This window comes from Felis catus, chromosome A2, assembly GCF_018350175.1.
Source record: "Felis catus isolate Fca126 chromosome A2, F.catus_Fca126_mat1.0, whole genome shotgun sequence".
NCBI lineage: Eukaryota > Metazoa > Chordata > Mammalia > Carnivora > Felidae > Felis > Felis catus.
Genome location: NC_058369.1, coordinates 20454329 through 20475874, shown reverse-complemented (window position 1 = coordinate 20475874; position 21546 = coordinate 20454329). Strand labels below are relative to the sequence as shown.

Genomic DNA, 21546 nt, shown 5'->3' with positions numbered 1-21546 from the left:
GGTAGGGGGCTTCTCTTGGTTTGAGGGCATCTGGGAGTAGAGTGTCATTCAGAGCTCAGCTATGTGGCCTCCAGCTCTCCCTCCCCATCTCTGTGCTGAAGTCCTGTTACAAAGCCCAGCTTGGATGCTGTCACTCATCTGCCCAGACACTATCAGTGGCTGCCTGGAGCATTTAGGACCCAGCTTCATCTCTTGGGCCCGAACTTTTGCTCCTCCCCTGCACTCTAGCCACAATGTACTTATAAGCCATGCCCAAATCAGTGACTCTGCCTGACCTCCTTTTTCACCTCGGGAAATGCTACCTCTCTTTCAAAGCTAAGCCTAAATGCCACCACCTTCCAAAGGTTGCTTTGCCTTTCCTAGTGAATCCATCCCTCCCCTTCCCACCCCACTCGCCCTGGGCATGCCTAAACCCTGTGACTGGGGGAAATGGGCAAGGAAAGAATTCTTGGGGCCTGTCACTCAGCCCCAGGTCCTGGCACTGCTGAGAGTGCAGGTGGCAGCACCGGCAAGTGAGCCTCAGTAAGGGAAGCCTGGGAATGGAGCTGTCTCCACCTCACTGGGGGTGAGGATATGAGGCCCAATAAGGCACCTGCAGCAGCTGCTTCCTGTGCCCAGAGCAACTGCGAAGGTCTTCCTTAATGGGAACCTGCTGGGCAAATGGGCAGCCAGGCTCTTCCTGCCTTTGCTTCTGGCTCTCCAAGCTGACTTCCAGACCAGTAGCTTCAGCTCTGACTGCCCACCTACTACAGAAAGAGGGTCAATTAGATGTTGGCTCACACTGCTGCCAACCCATGCTCACTCTGGGGACCATCCCAAGTGTATCCCAAGTTCATGACAAGTCCTGAACCTCTTGGGCCCAGCCCCATTCATGGATGAGGCTAAGTGGCAAAAGGCACAAAACCATCAGAATGATACTCGGCCCAGGGCATCCAGTCTGGACTCAGCCACTGACCTTGGGTAACCTCCCTTTTCCAGGGAATGTCAGCTTTGATTGTGACCCTACGATTGCCTCCTAGCTGGTTCCCCCATCCCCTGAACAATGCAGCATAAAAGAGGGCTCAGTAAATAACTGCTGAGGTAAGCAACTGAGCTGAGGTGCCAAGAGAGCCTCCCTTATTAAAAATAAAGTTCAGGGCCACCTGGGTGGCTCAGTTGGTTAAGTGTCTGACTCTCAATTTTGGCTCAGGTCGTGATCTCACAGTTTGTGGGTTTGAGCCCCATATCGGGCTCCACACTGGCAGTGTGGAGCCTGCTTGGGATTTTCTCTCTCTCTCTCTCTCTCCCTCTCTCTGCCACTCCCCAACTCTCTCTCAAAGTAAATAAATTCTGAAAAAAAAGCTAGGAACCCTCCCACATTTGCTCAGCAAAGGTGATGGGCACAGAGAGCGATTACCCTAAATTTCACATCCCACTGGGGTGTCCTCACCTAGATTCCCACTGCCTGGGCCATGTTACTCCACACTAGTGGAGTAACACTAGTGTTCTAGCCCCAGAGTGGACTCAAATCCTGCCCGCCTCCAGCACTGACTCCCTCAAGGTTACCCAGGTAGGATAAGTGGAAACACATACAGAAGATTCTGAGCCACTGGAGAGGACCCCAGGCTGACCATGCTACTAGGAAGAAGCAACAGACTCCCACAGCTCAACAGACCAACTCACTCTTGCAGGCACCTTGCTGAGGCCCCTGTTCCTTAGTCCCCAGCTGGCTGCTCTGTGACACCATCTGATCATCTACCACTCAAGAGTTCAGTCACCACCACCCCAGGGAGAACTGCAGGACTCGCCTCAGCTCCAACTCCCAGTCAGTCATGCTCCCCAGAAACAACTGCTTCTTCTGGGGGCGCTGCCCTTGGCTTGCACTTGGGATGAGCCCAGGCGCCTCCCAGCTCCACTCACACTGCAGCTGCCACAGCGTCCTCAGGATCTGCAACAGACATGCAGTTGGCCAGGGGTAGAGGGGGCATCTGCCCAGCTATGTCCCTCTCTAAGGACAGAGGTTTTCAAACCACTTAAGCCTTAGATGTCCTCCTCCAAACAAAAGCTCACAAGATCATCTGGTTCATTAAAACCCAGAGGAAGAGCTACTCCAGTTGAAGCAAGTAAGGGACCAAGTGTAGTCCCCTACCCCTGGCTGCCAAGACACAGGGGCACCTAAGCATAGCCCTAGACTCCTGTCCCAAAGAGGTCTGAGAGCTATGGTCTGGGGTTCCTGCTACTTTAAACCCCTAGTAAGACAATCCCATCAACCCAGCTGTCCCAAAACTTTACCACCAAGACTCCCCCAAACAACCAGCTCACTATATCCACCCCGCCCCCATCTGCCCCAGCTTCCCCACAATTCTATGGAGAAAGAGCCAATACCTGACCTCCAAGGCCTACCTGTATTACCCAGCCAACCAGCTCCCACATGGACAATGCCCTTTGTCTCCCTAAACTCAGGAGATGTCCAAGCATCACAAGGACCCTCCCCTGAAAACTCCTAGAAAGCAGAAACCTTGGGGAAGGGGGATTATGAAGATCAGGGATGCTGTTGAGAGGTAGTCAGGCACAGGGGGACTGGGCTGGGCAGTCTCACACTCTCAGTGACCTCCCCAACAACTGCTTCAGATAGCTGTGAGCCATGTACTGAGCTCAGGGGCTTCTCACACACAGTCTCACACATGGGATCCCCAGGCCTCTCACTCGGTCCTGGTCCGCTCCATGTGCCCCAAGCATTCCCTGAACACTCATTAAGACTGGTTCTACCCTGTGGTGAATCTGGGAGCCTTTGCCTATTGCTCTGGGCTGACACTTGGGCCCCAACTCTTCGGTGGCCCTGAAATTTCAGGGAAGTTCAGTTTCCTCCTGCAGCTGCCAAAAGACCCCACTTCCTGGGACAGGTCTCCTCCTGTCCTGAGGCCACCTCCTTGGACTCTGGTGGAGCAGCCTGACAAAGCTGGGGCATCTTCCACATAAAACAATAGTCACGTGGTACCCAGGCATCCCTCGCACAAATGCTGTCCCAGATTGCTCTGCCTAGGGCCTCCCGGTGGTTTATGTGAAAAAAGGCAGAGTTCTAGCCCTTACAGCTCAGCTTGCCAGGCTGCCAAGGTGGGGAGGGCTGGCCGGAGAGCCAGGGGCTGCTACACAGACCACAAAGCTGGGGATCTATCCATCCTCCCAGAATCCTCACAGAAACCTGACAAATGCTTCATCTTTGGGTCCTTACAGTGACCCCTAGGGCCTTTCTGTCCCATGAGGTCAATCCTGCCCCAGCCTCAGGAACATCTGCAACTGCCAGGACAGCACCTGCTCTCCACCTCCCTCACCCAAAACCCTGAGACCATTCACCCTGCCCCCTGCTCCAGCCTGCCAAGCCCTTCCTTCCATCCTTCTGGCAGCACAACTACTGGCCTCCCTCACCTCTCCTGAAACAGAAAGCCGATGGCTGCTGTCATTCCATTTGAAACACCTTCACAGCAAACCCAGCCTCAGATCTTGAAAGCCAGAGAGGCGGAGAAAAAGAAGGGCACACATACACGTACACACACATACACACAAAGGCAGCTATCTGTCAGAGCTGGGACAGTCAGAAGAGCCCATAGTCTCATTAGCAGCCTTCTTTCTCTGGTCCCAGGGCAGTGGGGGAAGAGGGCAGGTGTGGGAGGGAGCTTTATAATTATCTTCTGTTTCCTAGGCTGAGAGGCACAGGGCCACCCCCCCTGTCCACTACAGGCTGAGCCCCTTCCTCATTTCATGTGATGTGCTCCCTGAGACACAAGATCAGGCTAAACACAGGGGCAGAGGTGACCCCTGCCTCCAGAAACCATCAGAGCACCTTGGGCCATGCCTCTACTGGGGGCAGTCTGGCATCTCTCTTCTCCCATAGCACTGTGCCTCACAGACATCCCTGGAGAAGCCCCTTGCTCTCTCCTACACCCCTGGCTTCTTCGTCCAAGGCAAGAAAGAGAATGGTAGCCCCCTGCTCCAGCCCCCACCCCAGGAGAATGAAGCCCAGAGCACAGCTAACAGGCTCCCACGGGAGGAGGAAGGAGGAAGGGCTTTCATCAAAGAGGTGACGTCAAAACCAGGCAACTTGTGAAGCTGTCAGGGGCCGGGAAATTTGGACAAAGGTGTCTAAAAATAAACCCCTGAAGCCAGGAAAAGGCTTTGGTGGCTGAGCTGCTCGCCACCACACCACATGCCACATGTCCTGTTCTGAGGTCTGGAACCCACAAAGTCTCTTCCCGGGGGTGCTCTGCCAATCCTGAGGTTGAGGATGGCACTGACAGGACTGGAGACACCACACAGCAGCCTTTCTTCGGGAAGCATGCTGAGTGGACCAATGTCTGCCCTCCTGCCCTTACCACCAGCCAGCGACCCCACCTCTTGCCTCACCTTGTCCCTCAGCCTCTAGTCCAACTTACCACCAGGCAAGCACAACCCCTCCAGCACCCTACTAGCTGCCACTGCCAGCCCACAAAGGAAATCCACCTCTGTCTTCCTCACGCTCCTGCCCTGCCACAGCAACAGCCCTCCTGTTTCTTCTCTTCCTGTCCTGACCACCAAGGCCACAGCTGGTGACCCATTCATTCATTCATTCCCCAGCCCTGACACCAGACTCTACACCTCCCTAACCAAGACTGTCTGAGCTCCCATTACCCATCACCAAGGCTTTGTCCCTTCCTCCAGGCTGCTCTAGAGAACAAAGCCATCGAATTCCTTCAAATCCACCAAATTCAAATTCCTGCTGACTTTCTTCTCCTGTTCCTTGACCCTAGCCACACTGGCTGCGCTCTGTGCACAGTCCTTGCTGCCAGGAACTGTCCCCAGGGTGTATACTATCCACTGGCTCAGGTCCCTAAACATATCTACCACCCCAATTCTCTCTGAAGTCCAAACTGCACATGGCACTGGGGATTCCACGCCTCTATCAAGATGTCTCCCAGGCAGCTCCCCCACTATACAGCCCACAGAGCTGGTTGCACTCCCCACCCCCCAAACCAGGTCCTCCCTCAGCTCTCCACATCTCAGTTAAAAGCACCACTACACACCTGTCCACCTGCCCAGGCTGAAGGGGACTGGAGCCTGCTGTGACTCCTCCTTCCCCAGCCTCTCCACATCCAATCCATGCACAAGTCCATCAGTTCTACCTCCAAAATAGACTGTAAATCTCCACCTTTTCTGTATCTCTACAGCCACTGCCCAAGTCCAAGCCACCACCATTCACACTAGAAATCCTGACAGCTTCTTAAGTACCTCCACTGGCCAATATGATCTGGGACCCAGTACCCACTGCCCAGGATGAGAGAGCTTATTCTGTATACACGTGGTTAGAAATGATGTATTATTTTCCTGGATGCAACACTGCAGTGATTTCCCACCACCTTTAGATCAAACCCATGCTCCCACTCTGCTCTGCCTGGAATCTTCTTCACCCCTTCTCCAAGTGCTCTTTCAGGATTCTACCCGGGAGGTAACCTCCTCCAAGAGGCTGTCCCTAACCACTCTATCCAAGCTGGACCCCTGTTTTTTCTCACCATTCTTTTCTAGCACATATCCCATTTTTGTTTGACATTTATCTTTTTAAAAAATATTTTATTTTTATGTAATCTCTATACCCATCGTGGGGCTCAAACTGACATCTCAAACTGAGATCAAGAGTCGCATGTTCCACCAACTGAGCCAGCTGGACACCCCTTGTCTGATATTTATTACCTGTCTCTACCACTTGCTGTCAATACCTATCTACCACTGTGTCCAGCATCTCACATTGTGTCCAGCACAGTACGTGGCACATAGACATTCAGTAAATTCAAGCTGAATGGATGAATAAGCAATTGCTTTCAAGCCCAACTGGGCCATTTCCCTAATACCCAAGTTTACAAAATGTTTCAGAGGAGGAGGGATGTGCAACAGTGAAAGTTTCAAAAAATCTCTGTGGACACAGAGACCCCTCATCAGATTCTCCTAGTATCTGGCTCTCTTCCTTCCTTCAGGTAGGCCAGGCTGCCAGCGTTGCTAAAGACTAGGTCAGGAACTGAAGGAGACAGTGTTCACCACTGCCCCAGCTCTGCACTCAGGCAGCAGGTGCATAAGCCCATGCGTGGGCCGGGCCAGGGGCAACACAGTAACACCTGGGGCCTGCCAGCCACCGAAGCCTCAGGGCTCTTGTTCTGTGGGCCTCCATCAGGAAAGGGTCAGGGTAGACCTGGCCATCCATCTGAGCCTGGAGTGGGGCCTGAGAACTAAAAATGTCTCTGGTCCAAGCCAAAGCCAAACTGATCAGGCTAAGTTTCTGAACAAGCTCCCTGTGCTCCCAGTAGATGCTCTGGCACCCACAAGGTCTTGGGCATTTGGGACAGATGCCAGCAGCCTCTGTCCAAATTCCTAGCTCTACAGGCACCTGCTCCATGGGGGTCCCATGGTGCTGCTCTCCCCAAACCAGCTTTTCCTCCCAGCCTGGGCAGTCCTCCCTGGCTTTCACCCACAGGACTGGCTGTCCCCCAGCACACGCATACCCCAGGCCTGTCTCTCACCTTGATGTAGGCATCCAGGGCAGGATGGACACGGCGGGTAGCCAGCCAGATGGACAGGGTGGAGGTATAGGGGAAGGTGGCCGTCACCACATGGCTGGGTGCCGGGAAGGAGAACACCTTGAAGCCAAATTTCTGGTAGAGCTGGATGAGCTCAGAGGAGGGTGACTCCTCACCTTCACTCAGAATGCTGCCCACTGCACAGCGGCACTTCTCAGGGGGTACCTGGGGAGGAAGAGCAGGAAGTGTTAGTGTTGGGAGCAGGGGTGTTAGTGTTGGGCGAAGGAAGGAGGCTCTTGGAACTCTTGCCACTTGGGTTCTGTGACAGCTCAGGCCTGGCAGAACCACCAGTTCCAACAGGCTACAGCCCCAGATACCAGGACGGAGAGAAGTATTTTCCTGCTAGAACCTATCCATGGCCCCAGCCTATAGCATCTTGCTGCAGGACTCATCCATCCTTTCATTTATGCTTCCAACAAGCATGCCAGACCCTGTGCTGGCTGTGGAGAGGCTGCAGGAAGCACTGATCAGGAAGTGGGACCACACTGGACTCTGGGTTGCTGATGGAACTGTGAGATCCTCTTCCCGGGTTCCTCAGGCAGGGCCAGCCACCAACACCAGAGCCTCCGGACCTCCTTTCCAACCCATGCCCCCATCCCAGACCACACTTGCCAAGTCCTTTCCTGGCTCAGCTGGAGAATGCTCCTTCCCCTCCAAATCTCCCTGGGCCCCCAGTACCTGCACATCGCTGTACTCTGCTCCCCTCCCTAGCTGCCCTCCCTCTCCTGGCTCACATAAACCCAAGGCAGGTGGGGCTCCATGTGAGTCTACACACTTCCTAGGCCTGATCCAGGCCTGTAAGGCCCAGCACTCACCTTTCCTTCTGGCGTCAAGGGGTCCCAATTTGTCTCATTTCCTGCCACCTGAGTCTATACCAGACCCTGATGCCCCCAGGGGTATCTGGTCTGGAATCTAAGACACTCATTACAGACCTTGTGCTGTCAATCCTAGATTTCCCTTGACCCGAGGGTCCCTTTCTCCCACTACCTGGGGCCCAGTGAATGACCCATAAATTCAAAGTCCCTCTACCTCAGGTGCTCCTCTTCCCAGCCTACCTTCCCAGCACCACGAAGTCATTTTGACCTGTTCTTGCCTCTGCCCTCCCTTTCCAATCCCTGTCAATAATGTCCTAGGGTTTTCTCAGCCCTGCTCTGCCTCTCTTTGATCAACCTAGCTCTGTCCTTCTAGTCTCACTTTGCCTGGGACTCATGCATCAACTCCAGGCTCTCACTTCTATGCAGTCTCACAGCTCTCTGCAGCTAGGGCACCCATGCTGCACCCTTGAATGCTACGTCATCAAGCCTAGCTCAGGGCTTTACTGGCAGGCAATATGGTCCAGCGGTCGGACCACGACTTCTAGAGGGAGGCAGGACTGGGTGTGAATCTTGACTTGTGTGACTCTGGATAAGTCCCTTGGTTTCTTGAGTGCCAGTTCCTTTCAGAATTGACATATTAAATGAGATGCTTTATATGAGGGCTCATCCTGGTACAGAACTTAACAAGTGCTCTGTAAATGTTGTTGGTTATATTAATAGCTATGATACAGGAAAAACAAGTGACCCTTGGCCTGGAGAATGCCCATTCACCAAACTTCTTAAAATGTAGCTCCTCCTTGCCCATCTTCAGGTTCAAGCACCCTCCTGGGGAGTCTTTCAGGGTAGCTCTGTGGCACTCCTCCCCCCCCAACATTTTGCTGTAAACTCTTGCCTTCATCAACTCTACCTGGAAGCAGCCACTTAGCCAGCTGGCCACTCCTCCCACCCAACCCAGGCAAGTGCAGTACCACCTTTTGTCTACAGATGGTGCAACTGCTCCATTCACACCAAAGGCTTGAGCCTGGACATACCAGCAAGGCCTCCTGCTGACAGACCAAGGAACAGTGCCTGCTGTAATACCAATCACCATGATCCAGACCCCAGCAACTTAGGATACACAAAAGAAATATTCAATATAGGTTAGATGGAGAAATGGATGGAAGGTCACCTGATCACCTCTGGCCCACCTGGGACTGGGTCCCAGGATCTTTTCTGGGATCACTTCAGCAGCCCTCATGGAGCTCCCAGCTCAACATCCTCCTCGATCCCCAAAAAGCACCACAACACCCATGACCACCCTGCTTAGAACTTTTCAATGGCTCCCAATTCAGCTCTAGGATGAAATTCCCGAGCCCAGCATGAGACATTGCCTTACGTCGTCCACGCAATACTGCCTAGATTTGTCCACACACTCACCTAACACTCCTTTTTTGCATCCCCAAGGCCCCAGCAGGGGCCAGAACCCAGGTGGGCAGGTGCCCATGAGCATCTGAGTGGCAGAGGGAGGGACAAATCTAGGTTCTGGCCCAGCCCACCTTGCCAACCTCCTCTCCCACCACAACCCCGCACACGCCCACACAGAACTATTTGCAGCTTCCCAGACATGCCACGTCCTCCCATGCTTCCTGCCTTTGCATAAGCTACTTCCTCTGCCTAGAGTGTCCTTCTTCACCCTACTCCAGAGTTCCTTCTGCCTGGGCAACTCTTGCCCATTCTTCAAGACTCAGCTCAACCCTCCTACTCAAAGCCTTCTGATGCTCTCTGCCGAGCAGCTCTTCCTCTATGATCCCAAACGTTCACCCAAAGGAGCAGACCTTGTGCTGCATGGTAACTGACAGCCTCTCCATCTCTCCCCACCACTCTAGGCTTCTAGACAAAATGGCCCAGGATCCTGTCCACACATTAAGTTCTTGGGCTGTGCTCAGCAACAGCACACACATGCACGCACATGTACACACAGGGGCCCTGCACATGAGCAAAACTTTTCTTCCTCCAATTTGAAAAGAGGAATGCTCATCAAAGGAAAGGGAAGCAGCTAATAAGGAGGCAGGACTTCTGAGATCTTGAAGGTGTGTTAGCCACAGGTTCTTCCTTTCTGTCTGAGCAACCCCTCATTTCCACAAGTGAGGACATTTCCTGTTCCCCCACCCACCACCTCTACCCTGTTCTACCCTGGCCAGTGGCTAAGGGGCAAACTAAGTGGTTACTCAGTAAGTCCACCAACTACTAAGCAGCTCTGTACCAAGCTGGAGCCGGGAGGCAGCTGAACCAGGCACCAGCAAGAAGAGGGAACAGGCCCTAAGACTAGCTGGGGAATGGCAAAGCTGGCTTAGGAGCAGGGGAAGGCTTCCCTGGGCTCCCTAGAGAGCCCATGCCCACCTCCAAGAGAATGGCCCACTGAGGTTGTCAGGAGCCTAGAAGATAAAGGAATGTCCTGATAGCTAGAAACTCCACCCACCTTGGTTCAATACGATGTCTCTATTTGGGCCCGGCCCTAGGAGGTCAGCCTGGGCCTCTTAGTTCCATCTGCTTGCTCCCTTTCCTCCCTGTAGCAGTCATTTCTCAGGGTACTTATGCCTAGAACAAGAGCTATGAGGCCTCTTGAGTCCTGGCATGGGAGAAGAGGGTGGTCTGCTTGGAATCTAAAGCTTCTGGACACAAATTGGCCCCACTACCCTTTCCAGAGAGGTCTTGCAGTAACAGGTTGACCCTATTGGTGAAGCCATAGTGAAAAGAGGGTCCCAGGGTGCCTGGATGGCTCAGTCAGTTAAGCATCTGACTCTTGATTTTGGCTCAGGTCATGATCGCAAAGTTTGTGAGACTGAGACCCATGTTGGGCTCTGGACTGATAGTACACAGCCTGCTTGGGATTCTCTCTCTCTCTCTCTCTCTCTCTCTCTCTCTCTCTCTCTCTCTCTTTCTGCCCCTCCCTCCCACACACATGACCACTCTCTCTCAAAACAAATAAATAAACATTTAAAAAAAGAAGAAGAAAAGAAGGTTCCTGTCTGGCCAAGACTTCACTGGAAACAGGACAAGACTGATTATCTTCCAGGATCCAGGAAAGGAAAATGGTGTCAGCTGGCCCATTTTGGGGTCAATGGCTGGTCAGTAGAAATGGCCAGCCCTAGGTCCATAACCTGCAACATCTGACAAGGAGAGATGCAATGCTTGCCAATCTCAGGCCTGGAGGGCTGCCTTGACTCCTCCCTGGTCAGCATATCCAGCCCAGAGCTGCCCATAGTAAGGGGAGAAACAGCAACAATGCCCTTCACTTGCACTGGTACCCCCCCCCCCCCCCAGGGGAACAGAGCAGCCACAGCTGTTCATTGCTGGAGGGTGAACAGTGGATTCATTTAACCTCTGAGGTGCTGCAGGTCAACATACCAACTTCCCCAAGCAGGTGGCACCCAAAGGCAAAAGCTGGGCTAGGACTAGTCATGAAGGGAGTGACACAGACATCAGGGTCAGAGGGTAGGACCCATATTTCAGGCTGGAGGGGAGGGGAGTCAGCAGGATGCCAACCTCCAAAGGGGGGGTCCAGGGGCTTTATGGGAACTCTCACCTAGAAGTCTTTCAGGGCCTTCCTACTTTCAGTCCCAAGCATATCGTAACAACAGCTGGTACCTGACAAGGTGCTTTCCGTCTGCCCCGGTTGCTGCCTTCTGTACATCAGCTCATTCAATCCAAACAGCATTGTGCAATAGGTACTTTTATCAATTCTGTTTCTAAGACCCAGACAGCAAAGCTATTTAGCAAGGGCCACACAACAAGGTAGTGTTGTGGAGTCCGGATTTGAACCCAGGCAGACTGGCCCCAGAGCTGTGCCACACAACCCACAGCACCTGGAAGCCCAAGATATAGGCCCTGGCTAGGAATGGCCTGCACAATGGACTCTCTCTATGCTGTACCTCGTCACATGGCCTAGGCGACCTGCAGGAGGCTAGGCCAGAGGCAGGCAAGCAGGGTTCCCAAAAGTACAAAGTCCTAGTGGCACGAGGCATGGGGGTGGGGGTAGGCAAGAGTGCTAAGCATCTACTGGGGACCAGGTATTGGGCCTTACCCTTATTACTTAGTCCCTAGAGAAATAAAACCCGAGGTAGAGATTCTTGGAAAGGCCAAGTGACTCACTCAGAATCACACTCCAGGAAGCAGTGGGGCCTTGATTCAAACTCAGAAAGAGTCCAAAGCCCTCTCTTCCCACACCTCAGTCCTCCTCCCTACCAAAGACAGCTCTGCTGAGAAGAGGGGGTGTGCCTTTCCAGGGCTGCCCCACACAGTTAAACTGCTTATAGAGCAAAAGCCTGGACTCCATCTAGCAGAAAATCATCGCAGGTAACTGAGGTAGGGAATGGTCTGGGCTTTGGGAAACACCAGCTAGCCCACATTCCCACTGCCCTTTGTCAAGGGTCAACCCTGGGAAATCCCACTCCCTCATTCCTTCCCAGGGTCCATGTGGTCTCAATGTCTCCTGGGAGTGCAGGACGTCCCATCCCCAAACACACTAAAGGGGAAGGGGAAGTGCAGCACAGGCCTAAATCCATACTCTTACCAGCCTTAGCCCCTGCAGACGTGGTGGTCCCAAGCCGGCTTTCAGTGGACTCAAGAGAAAAAAGGAGCTTCAATACAGTCTAGTTTACTAAAGGCAGAACCCAAGCACCACCAGTTCCCATATCTGCCCCATGCCTAGGGCAAGCACCCTCTCCTAGGCCTCAGCCAGGTAAACTGAACTGGCTACCACGCCCCATTTGCCTCAGTCAGGCTCCCCACAAGGGCAGGCAGACAGGTTGCTTAAGGCCCAAACAGCAGTGGAGGCGGTAGCAGCAGAGGGTGGGGCAACAGGTGGAGGGCCAGGCTGGCACACAGGACAGATCCATGGGCATGGTGAGAGCAGCTGAGCCAGTACAGCCTATCCACAGGCCAGAGCTGGCCAGGATCAAGTGAGCCACCAGGGGTCTTCTTCCCAGCTCCTTCCCTCCCACCAACACCCAAGGCTCCCAGAGGGACCAGGCCAAGGAGGGGAGGCTAAAGTCATTGTCCAGACCCCCACACTGCACCTCAGAAACAGGGCTGAGAGCAGAGCAGTTCTGACCCTTCTCCAGCTTTACAAGGGCAGAATTGGATCTGTGTGTGTGTGTACGTGTGTGTTCACATGCTTGTGCACTGAGGGAAGGGAGCAGGCACAGATTGGTGACTGACTCTGGAACGCACCCCCTCCCTTGGTCCTTAGAAGAAGAAATGGCTGCACTCCAAGAATGTTGGGCCCTGGAGAGGGAAGGAACACCTATGAGTCACTGCCAGGGTCTGTCCACTTCCTGTCACATGCTCCCTCATTCCTTGTCCTACCTCTCCAAAGGCCCTCAGGGATACAGAATGGAATCCTTTATCTTGCCCAACACTTCCCCAGACCCTGCAACTTCCTCCCATACAGAACTCCAGGATCTGGAGTTGACTGACATATATATGCTGACAAATCCAGGACACAAAGCTGATGAGATATATATGTTCAAACAGCATTTGACACAAAAAAGTCCACAGCAATTGCCATGACCCTGCCTCAGTGGTGCCCTTTCCGGTGTCACTCCTGGGCCCACAGCCAAGTGAGGCCCCACCAGGCCTTTCTCAGAAACCAGCGTCCCCCTGCCCAGCTGAGGCCAGGAGCTGAGGCCTAGAAGGGGAGTGGCTAGAGAGCTGTCAGTCCACACATTATGGGGGAGGGCAGCAATGACAGCAGGTGGCCACCTCTCACCTGGTCACTCCCTGTCCCACTCACAGAGCCTGAAATAGCCTCATTCCTCCCTACATTCACACAGAAGCAGGTTATGGCCCCCATTGTGCTCAGCCAGGAGAGGGAGAGGGTGTGGGGATGGGCCACACAACAGTGCAACCTAGATCCTGTCCCTTCCTTCTGTGAACCACAAATACACAGGGCCCCATGCTGGACACTGCTTAGGGAGGCAGCCGAGGGAGAAGGCTTGGGTTCTTAGTCTTCCCCAGGACTGGATGGGGTTTCTCCCCCAGGCTCCCCTGATATACCCACACTGAGAGGTCCTTGGGGCTAGGCCCTTTGGTCCCCGAGGTGCCCCAGTGCCCAGCAGCATGGCATAGATCAAGTGTTCAAATACCGCTTAAAAAAAAAGCACGCGTGAACTGTGTGAGATCAATACAACTCTTGCTATATGATCCTCAGTCTCTTCCTCTATAACATAAGCACTGTGGAACCTGTGGCCTTAGGTCCTTAGAGACCAGATAGTCTGTGATAGTCATGAGCACTTGAAGTCTGAGGGTCCATGGTTCCCTGAAGCTTTTGTGAGAATCTCTTCTAGGCAGAAATATACTGCCCAACTCTAAGAGTAGGTGGAGACTAAGCATCCCTGAGCCATCCCAGGTGTCAGGGTATAACCTAGCTCTGAATGTGGACACAGTATCTTCTAGAGTGACCCAGGACTGAGAGGAACAGGATCAGAGGGGCCACTTTGACCTATATGTTTGTCCTCTGAGCCAGCCAGATGTCCATAGACAGGCCAAGGTCTAGGCCTAGGTCATGAGAGCTCAGCCTAATGTCTCAGTGTACCTAATTAATATGAATATTTTGTCCACCCTTTTTGTTGTTGTTAAACAGCTACTGAGGGCCAGGTTGTAAGATGAATGCCTCACCTGTGTCACTTAATTTGATTCTTGCCAGACAACCTATGAAGCAGATATCTTAACACAGTTCTATAGATGAAGAAACAGAGGCCCAGAGAGATTATGTGACACGATCAAGATCCAAAGCATGACAGTGATGAGACAGAATCAGAACCCAGGGCTGCCAGCCTTGAGGCTATACTCTCAGGTTGTGGTCCCCCAAGACTGGCACCCAAGTCAGGCTGCACCCAGCCAACCCTGGACACCCAAGACCACCCGACCTCAAGGACAATTGTATGGAGGACTGGGCTAGGAGGCCATGGGAAGAGCACTCCATGCCAGGGTTTTTCTACCTCACTCTTCCCTGGACCAGCCTCCAGCACTGACCTCAAGGTATACTCCTGCTTTGGCTCTTTCCCATCCTGGAATTAGCATTTCCAACCCAAGTGGCAACATGCTGCTTTAGGAACAGGACATGCTGATGAGGAAAGAGGCAACTGCAAGGACTCTCCTCCTTCCCACCACTGAGGCCTGCAGAGTCTCAAACTGGATCAGGTGAGGAAAGAGGGGCAGAGACCAGGGGAGGGCATATAAGAGGGGCAGGGACCTACATAACGGAGCCCTGCAAGGATGGGGGTCGGGCATCTGGTCCAGGAGCTTCCTGAAGCCTAGCACCTGCCCCATGCCACTTAAGGTTCCAGTGCTCTAGACTCCCACTTAGTGCCATCTCCCAACCATGTGACCTCAAATCCTCATCATCTATTCATCCCTCAACCAGGCCATGTCACCTCTCACCTGGGCCCAGCCCAATCTCCTCAATGGCCTCCCTGTCTCATCTCCTCCTCTCCTCCACCTGCCATCCAGTTAGCTTCCTAAGTCACAGGGGGCAAACTGTGCTGTGCCTTGCCTCCCAACCTGCTCTTCTTCCCACTGCCTGGCCCAGTGAACCTTTCTACCACTTTCTTCACCCACACATGTCCACTGGCCACACTTCCCCTGTCATCCCATGTCTGTAAGCCTTTACTGCTGTACTTCCCTCAGTCAGGAGGCCCTTCGTGGCAGAGCAAAGTTCTACTCACGGGAGATGTCCCAGCTAAAGTCGACCTCCTCTCTAAGCCTCTTGGGCAGACTTGAGTACCCTCCCCAAATGCACAGCTCAAAGCTCTGTGGGCATCGAGTATAGTGGCCATTAGAAATTCATTTGCATGGGGCTGACTTGCCAAACACATGAAAGTTTTTGAGGAAAGGGCCAGGTCTGTTCATCTCCGGAGTGCAGACGTCATGCAGAACCTGGCACAGACAGTCAGTACACCCTTGTTTCGACTAAGTACTCCAGTGAGGCTTGGTCAGCAGACAGTGGGTAGGCTGTAGGCCTTGCCTACTTGAGCTCTTCAGACAAGGAAACCAGAGCTGGGGATTCCCAATGGCCTGTTTGCCAAGGCTCCAAGCTGAAGGCTGAAGAACTCTTGGCAGAGCTGCCAGCCCATGCAGCTGTGGGCAGTACCACCCCATGGCATGGCAGGAGGCCACATTGGTGAGCCCTGACTCACCACAGGCTGTAAGTACAGCCAGACGCCCACAGGGTGCCAGTGATGCTGGGCTCGTCTGTGAGCCCAGCATCCTAGACATTCTGGGGAGCTCACCTGGTTCCACTTGCCCCCTCCTCTCCACCAGGCCCTCCTGCAACCAGGCAGCTTGACATCCAAAGAGATGCTATATGACTGAGGCAGGAGTCACCAAAATGGCTGAAGAGGTAGGATTCTAAGCCCCATGCCCAGGGCCTGCCCTCTCAAGCCCACAGGAGCTGCAGCCACAGCAGGAAAGCTAAAAGAGGGAAGGCACAGAAACAACAAGGTATGACCCCAAAGAGAGGCAGAATCTGAACAGCCTGGCCTTAGAGTACTGGCCTCAAATGGGGATGGAAGAGGGAGGGACAGCAAGAGGAGGCAGGGGACGAAAGCCTTGGCAGAAACTAGAGACACATAATGCTGTGGCCCCCTGCAGTCAGAAGTCCATGGGTAGCTATGGGTAGCTATGAGCCAGAACCAGACCTGGGCAAATAGAAAGGAGCATATGGATGCCTGGCACAGGAGTCCAAGCTAAATCTGGAAGGAGCTTCAAGCTCAGAGAAGAGGTTGTCTGCAGGACCAAATCACAGATTTTCCCACCCCTTCCTCAGAAACTACAACCCCCCGGCCCCATGTCCATCCATGGGGCAGAACCACAGCCAGGGAACAGGAGGCTCCTTACCATGTGGGGGTTGTCGTAGTAGACGGCGATGGAGCGGAGCTTGGGGGAGACACTGCAGCTCTCGGTGAAAAGCCTCCCAGTCTCGCTGTAGGGCCCCACGTGGAACTTGTAGGCCACAGTGACATTGCGGATGGGGGGTGAGCCGGCACTCACCACCACCCCAGACAGCAGCCCTGAGTACCCAGCAAAGGCCAGCAGTGTCAGCAGCAGCAGCAGAGTCAGGCCCACAATCAGGCCTAGGAGAAGCAGGTCAGACATGGCTCTGTGCCCCCGACACTGTGCCCCCAAGACAGCTGCAAAAGAGACAGGAGGGAGAGGAGGCTGGTAGCCTGCTCTGACCAATGTGCCCACCTGCCCGCCAGCCACTTATGGCCCAACCTCAGTCCTGCCTTGGGTGCTCTGACCCAGGAGGAGGAGGGACCAGGGTGTTTACACACAGAAGTGACCTAGAAGAGAGCTACAAAGGATGACTGAAGCCGCAAGCCTCTTTATTTCTTAATCACAATTGTTGAGGCTCTCAGAACTGCTCTGCCTGTCAGCTGGCAGCCTTGGTCACACCTGGGGAAACTGAGTCATAGAGGTGAACAGGAGTGAGTCAGCTATGGACATACTCCCAGCCCTGACCAGCCTCCCTCAAGATGGGCAAGAAAGCCAGCTTGCCTTTTCCCTACATTACTTCTTCCTTCCCACAGCAGAGCCACACTGCCTGCCCAGCTTCCCCAAGCCTCATGGACCACTATCAGAGGGAGGATGGGCAAGTGCCAGGGTCCAATCATTTATTAACAAATAGGGAAACCATAAGGAACAAAACCCCACGGGGAAAATGTACCACAGGAAGAGACTTTCATAGGAAACTCTCCTTTGTGAAGCACATCGGGCCCTCAGAATCTTGCTATCCAGCAAGCTCACCCATCCAGAACCAAGGAAAGATCGGATCAAATCAGCCAAAGCAGCCAGAACAAAGTCCGGCACTGTGCTTCCCAGACTTGAGCCAATGGTACTAACAAGATTCATCCCACTTTTCCAGCCCACAGATTAGAAACAAAGAGGAGGAAGACAAGTTTGTTAGAAATGGAAACGCACCAGGGAGAACAATTACTTATCCCTGGCCCAAGCAGTTCATCCCATGGGGAAGGGGTGCCAACCTAGAGGGAGCCACAGCTGGGTCCACTTGCTGCCCTGTCCCTCTCCCCATCAGCATCTCCAGGTGTTTAGAATTAGTTTTTGTAGTTTTGATCTTGCCACCCCACCTTCTCTACTAGGTAGTTCGTGGAAAGGCATCCTGGGGTGAGGTGAGGGTGTCTTTTTTTCCTTTTTGTGTTTATGTCGTTTATCTGACAATTGTCCCTCCTCCCCATTGGCCTTTCCTCATTCCTCCTTTTTGTATGCTACAAGTAATAAAGACACTCATTTCAAGGAAAACAACAACAACAACAACAACAAAGAAACAGAGAAGCTATCCAAAAGCAGGGCCAGGAACACAACATAGAGGTTGGTGTGTGAGCCATTCAAGGCAGACTGTCCAGCCCTCTATGTCCAGCCCTCTACGAAGCTGGGGGCCAGAAGCCCAACCCTCTTATACAAAGGGCTTGATTTGAGTCCCCCAGGGGGGTGGAAAATCACAGCAGTTTAAAAAGGAAGGGAAGCACGTGACCCACTGGAGGAATATTCTCACTCCAAGTATTTAAAATTTTAAAGATTTGGGGCACCAGGATGGCTAAGTAGGTTGAGTGTCTAACTCTTGATTTTGGCTTGAATCATGATCCTGGGGTCTTGGGATCGAACCCCACATCAGGCTCCACTGAGTGTAGAGGCTGCTTGAGATTCTCTTTCTCTCTCACTCCCTCTGTCCCTCTGCCCCATTCGTGCACTCTCGCTCTAAAATATAAACAAACAAAAATTTAAAAGATTTGGGAGGTGGAAATCAATGCTTCAGCCCTATGGGAAATTTAGCTCTATGGAATAATTTGTTCCCTGTGGGTTCTGGGTGTCAAAATTTTTTGCTGAAAAACGGTCTTTGGAGTCAACATACACATAGTGTTTGCCTTAACAAAGAGGCAAACTAAACTCCTAAACCTTTGATGTCATAGCATGGAGGTGCATCACACTGGTATTAGCCATCCCTGTTCCTGCGCCACAGTTGTGCTTTTTTGGGATGCATTGGCCATCCTACTCATCTTGCCTCCAGTTAGTTTCATTCCTATTTTCCTTGGTGATGATGATGATGACGATAAATCTTTCACTTACTATAGTATAGTACTAATCTACGGTACTTACTATATGCCAGGCACTATCCAAATGTTGAAACACAGCTACTTTATTAATCCTCAAAACAAGGTAGGTAAGGATCAGGAAGTTAAGAGACTTCCCCCAAGGTCACACAGGTACTAAATAGAACGACTTGGACCAAAATGCAGGCACTAGAAACTCAGGCAGTCTGACTCCAGGCTGCCATTTTCACTTTCTCCTCCCAAGTGACAGGATTTCCAGAAAGGCTCAAGCATTTAATCCATGTTGGGACATCTCTGAACCCAAGGCTCTCAGCTGGAAGCTCTCACTCAGCAGCTAGGTCTCAGTTGCCTTGAGAGTGACCATCCTTCATTTTGACCTACCCTCTCGGCTGCACATTCCCCGTCTACCTCAAAGGAACTTAGTTCCCACCTCCCTCTTCCTCTCACCTCCTAAAGTACTCAGAAGAGAGGGAAAATGCACCCCAGAGCTTAGGTCAGCACAGGAGGGAGGCAGGGCAAAGTGTATTTCCCCATACTCAAGAGAAAGGGCAGGAGAAGGGCCGAGGAAGCTCACCTGAAAAGCCAGGCTCACTTTTAGCAACTCATGGCATCCAGCGCCGCAGGGACCAAATGCTCCAAGTCCTCCAGTGCTGGGGGCAGAGAGAAAATCACCACTGAGCTGGGCACCGTGCCCTGACTGTTCCCTTTTCGGGGAAAGCCCACTAGGGCCTCTACAGGAACTCCCTCCTCACCACAAGGCTGCACCTCTACCTCGTCCTCCTACCGCTTACGGAAATCAGAAGCCAAACTCGGCCTCATAATGTCAACTCTTCACTGGGGCTGTGCTTATGCCCCTGTTCTTGGAGAGTCCTCTTCCTGGAGGGTTCCAGCCTCTGTAACTGGCTTTGAAACAGCCCCTGTCGCTGACATCGGTTTCTCCTCGGGTCAGAGACCAGGGGTGGTCGTCTCTGACCCGAGCCGGCGAGGCTTCCTGAGGCTGCTCACTTGCGCCGCGGCAGTGGGCCGGGCCCTTAAACTTCGGTGCCAGTGAGCGGCGGAAAGACCCAGGCCTGCGCGGGACTGAGGTGCTCCGACTCCCACTCTGCGCTTCCAGCCCTGCTCACTCGCGCCTCGCTTATTTACCCAGCTCCTTTCTTTTCAGCCATGACCTCACGGGGTCTCACACACCTCCGTAACTTAAGAGAATCTAAAGTTTGCAGCCACGGCTGAGGCGCGGCCTCCAGGGATAGGGGCGGAGCTAAAGTGCGGTTTTTGCCTCAGTTCCCCAACCCCCACCCTCCACCCCCGGCTCCAGCTCCTCTGGCTCGGGGCGTGCCCCGTGGCCGAAGCCGGGGCAACGCGGGGTGGTAGGCTGGTCCAAGGTCGCGTTCGGGCCCTTGGACCTAGCCGGGCCCTTGGACCCAGCTGTGGGCGAGACGAGATGCAAAGAGCGCCCTGGGTTGCGGGGGTCACGAAGGGGACGCGGGAACCCCTGAGGTCGCGCCCGGACAGACGGAGGCTCCAGGCCCTCAGCGCGCGTGAGGCCGCCCAGGCGGGGACGCCTCTCCTCCGGCCCAGCCCTCACCTCAGCGGCCGCCCGCCGCGGACGCCGATCCGCGCAGGCGGCTCCAGGCTAGGTCGCGGAGCCTGCGCGCGCCCGCCGCGCACGCTCGCTCCGCCCCCTCTCGCGGCGGGACGTGGCCGTGGCCGTGGGCGCGTGCGCGCGGTACCGGAGGGCGGAGGCCTGCCCCGCCCGGTCTTAAGCATCGAGCGGCGCCCAGCCCCCGGAGCTGTCAGGGGCGGAGCCCACTGAGCACTTTCCTGCCTCCCCCAAACTTACCCGGCCCCAGGTGTTGGGGTAAGTCAGCCTGGTGGCCCCACAGTAGAGAGCCAGACTGGGTCCAAGGAAGCCCGCACCAGAGTGAAGCGTTTGAAGAGGCTTGGGAAGTTCAGCACAGCAGTATCAGCCTATGGCATTTATTTGTAGTACCCTTCGTCCTGCCACTTCCTCTCATTGTAGCTTCCCGATGGACCTGGGAACCCAGCAAGTCAAGGCTACCTGCCCCTGTTTTACAACTGAGGAAACTGACGCCCAGCTTGGACTCAGGGAAGAAGCTAGTGGATCCAACCTCTGGAATAGCGCAAATATCAGTCATACCTCCAACACTCCACCCCACCCCACCCCCAACCACAGGAGTGGTCATTCATCCACCCAACATTTACTGAGTAACACTCCTTGCCAGGACAGTTCAAGGGGCTGGGGATACTGAAGAAACGGAACTAAGGCCCTACCCTCTTGGAGCTAAGCAGGAACCGACCCCTTGCAGTCTCCTCCCCAGAGCCCTGGAAGTGCCTGGGGGAGGTTGGGCTGACCTTGTAGCTTAAGGTATTCTAGTGTAAACTCCTTGAACATAGGCTGAGTCCTCAGCTCATATTTCTGAGGACCTACAAACTATACAAAGCACTCTTCTAGAGCCCTAAAGATAAAACTTTGCCCTCCTGAGAGGCCCAGTCTTGCAGTGGAAGGGGTAGGAGAGGGAACAACTATGCTCCTAAGCTTGGCTACATGACGGGCTGGCCCAAGAGCTACCTTGGTGCCTCTGACACAGAGGATTGATATTTGGGAGGGGAATCATCTTATTCTGGATTCCACTACTGCACTAGCAAAGGGCAGACTGAACACACGGAGGCACTCATAATCCTGGCTTCCTTTCCCACTACTTCACACTGTTCCAATCCCAGGCAGGAAAGAATGACCCTCATCCACAGGGCCAAGCCTATCCCCAGCCCTCTGGGCAAACACTGGTAGGAAGAGCAGCTGGTCCCTCACAGGCACTCAGGGCTGGGCTGGCAGAGTCATGGCAGTTTGATTTTGCTTATGAACATCAAACACATGATCAAAACCTTTAGGTGCTCCAGGCAAGTGGGCTATACACTTGGAAGCATTTCCTGTGAGATAAGGGCCAATTCATGGTTCAGAGACAAGACAGCTTCTGAAAACAATGTTCACCTGGTCATTTTTCCTGTTTCTCAGAATCTGATGAG

At 53.6% G+C, this 21546-nt stretch overlaps 1 protein-coding gene across 6 annotated transcripts in view; it reads right to left on the bottom strand.

Annotated features, from left to right (window-relative positions):
• TEX264 (testis expressed 264, ER-phagy receptor) overlaps window positions 1–20153 on the bottom strand; it is a 33005-nt gene extending 12852 nt beyond the window's left edge. For 2 of the 6 annotated variants that reach the window (XM_023249248.2, XM_045050855.1), the window contains exons 1-2: window positions 16271–16563; window positions 6522–6743 (exon numbers count right to left, since the gene is read on the bottom strand). In XM_023249248.2, the coding sequence (XP_023105016.1) occupies window positions 6522–6743; window positions 16271–16528 (480 nt within the window). In that variant the 5' untranslated portion in view covers window positions 16529–16563. Of the gene's footprint in view, window positions 1–6521; window positions 6744–16270; window positions 16564–18009; window positions 18026–19075; window positions 19152–19285; window positions 19629–20086 lie in introns of those variants that run through there. The other 4 variants (XM_045050849.1, XM_019822284.3, XM_011291818.4 and 1 more) reach the window with 4 other exon arrangements.
• Between the last annotated feature and the right edge of the window lie 1393 nt (window positions 20154–21546).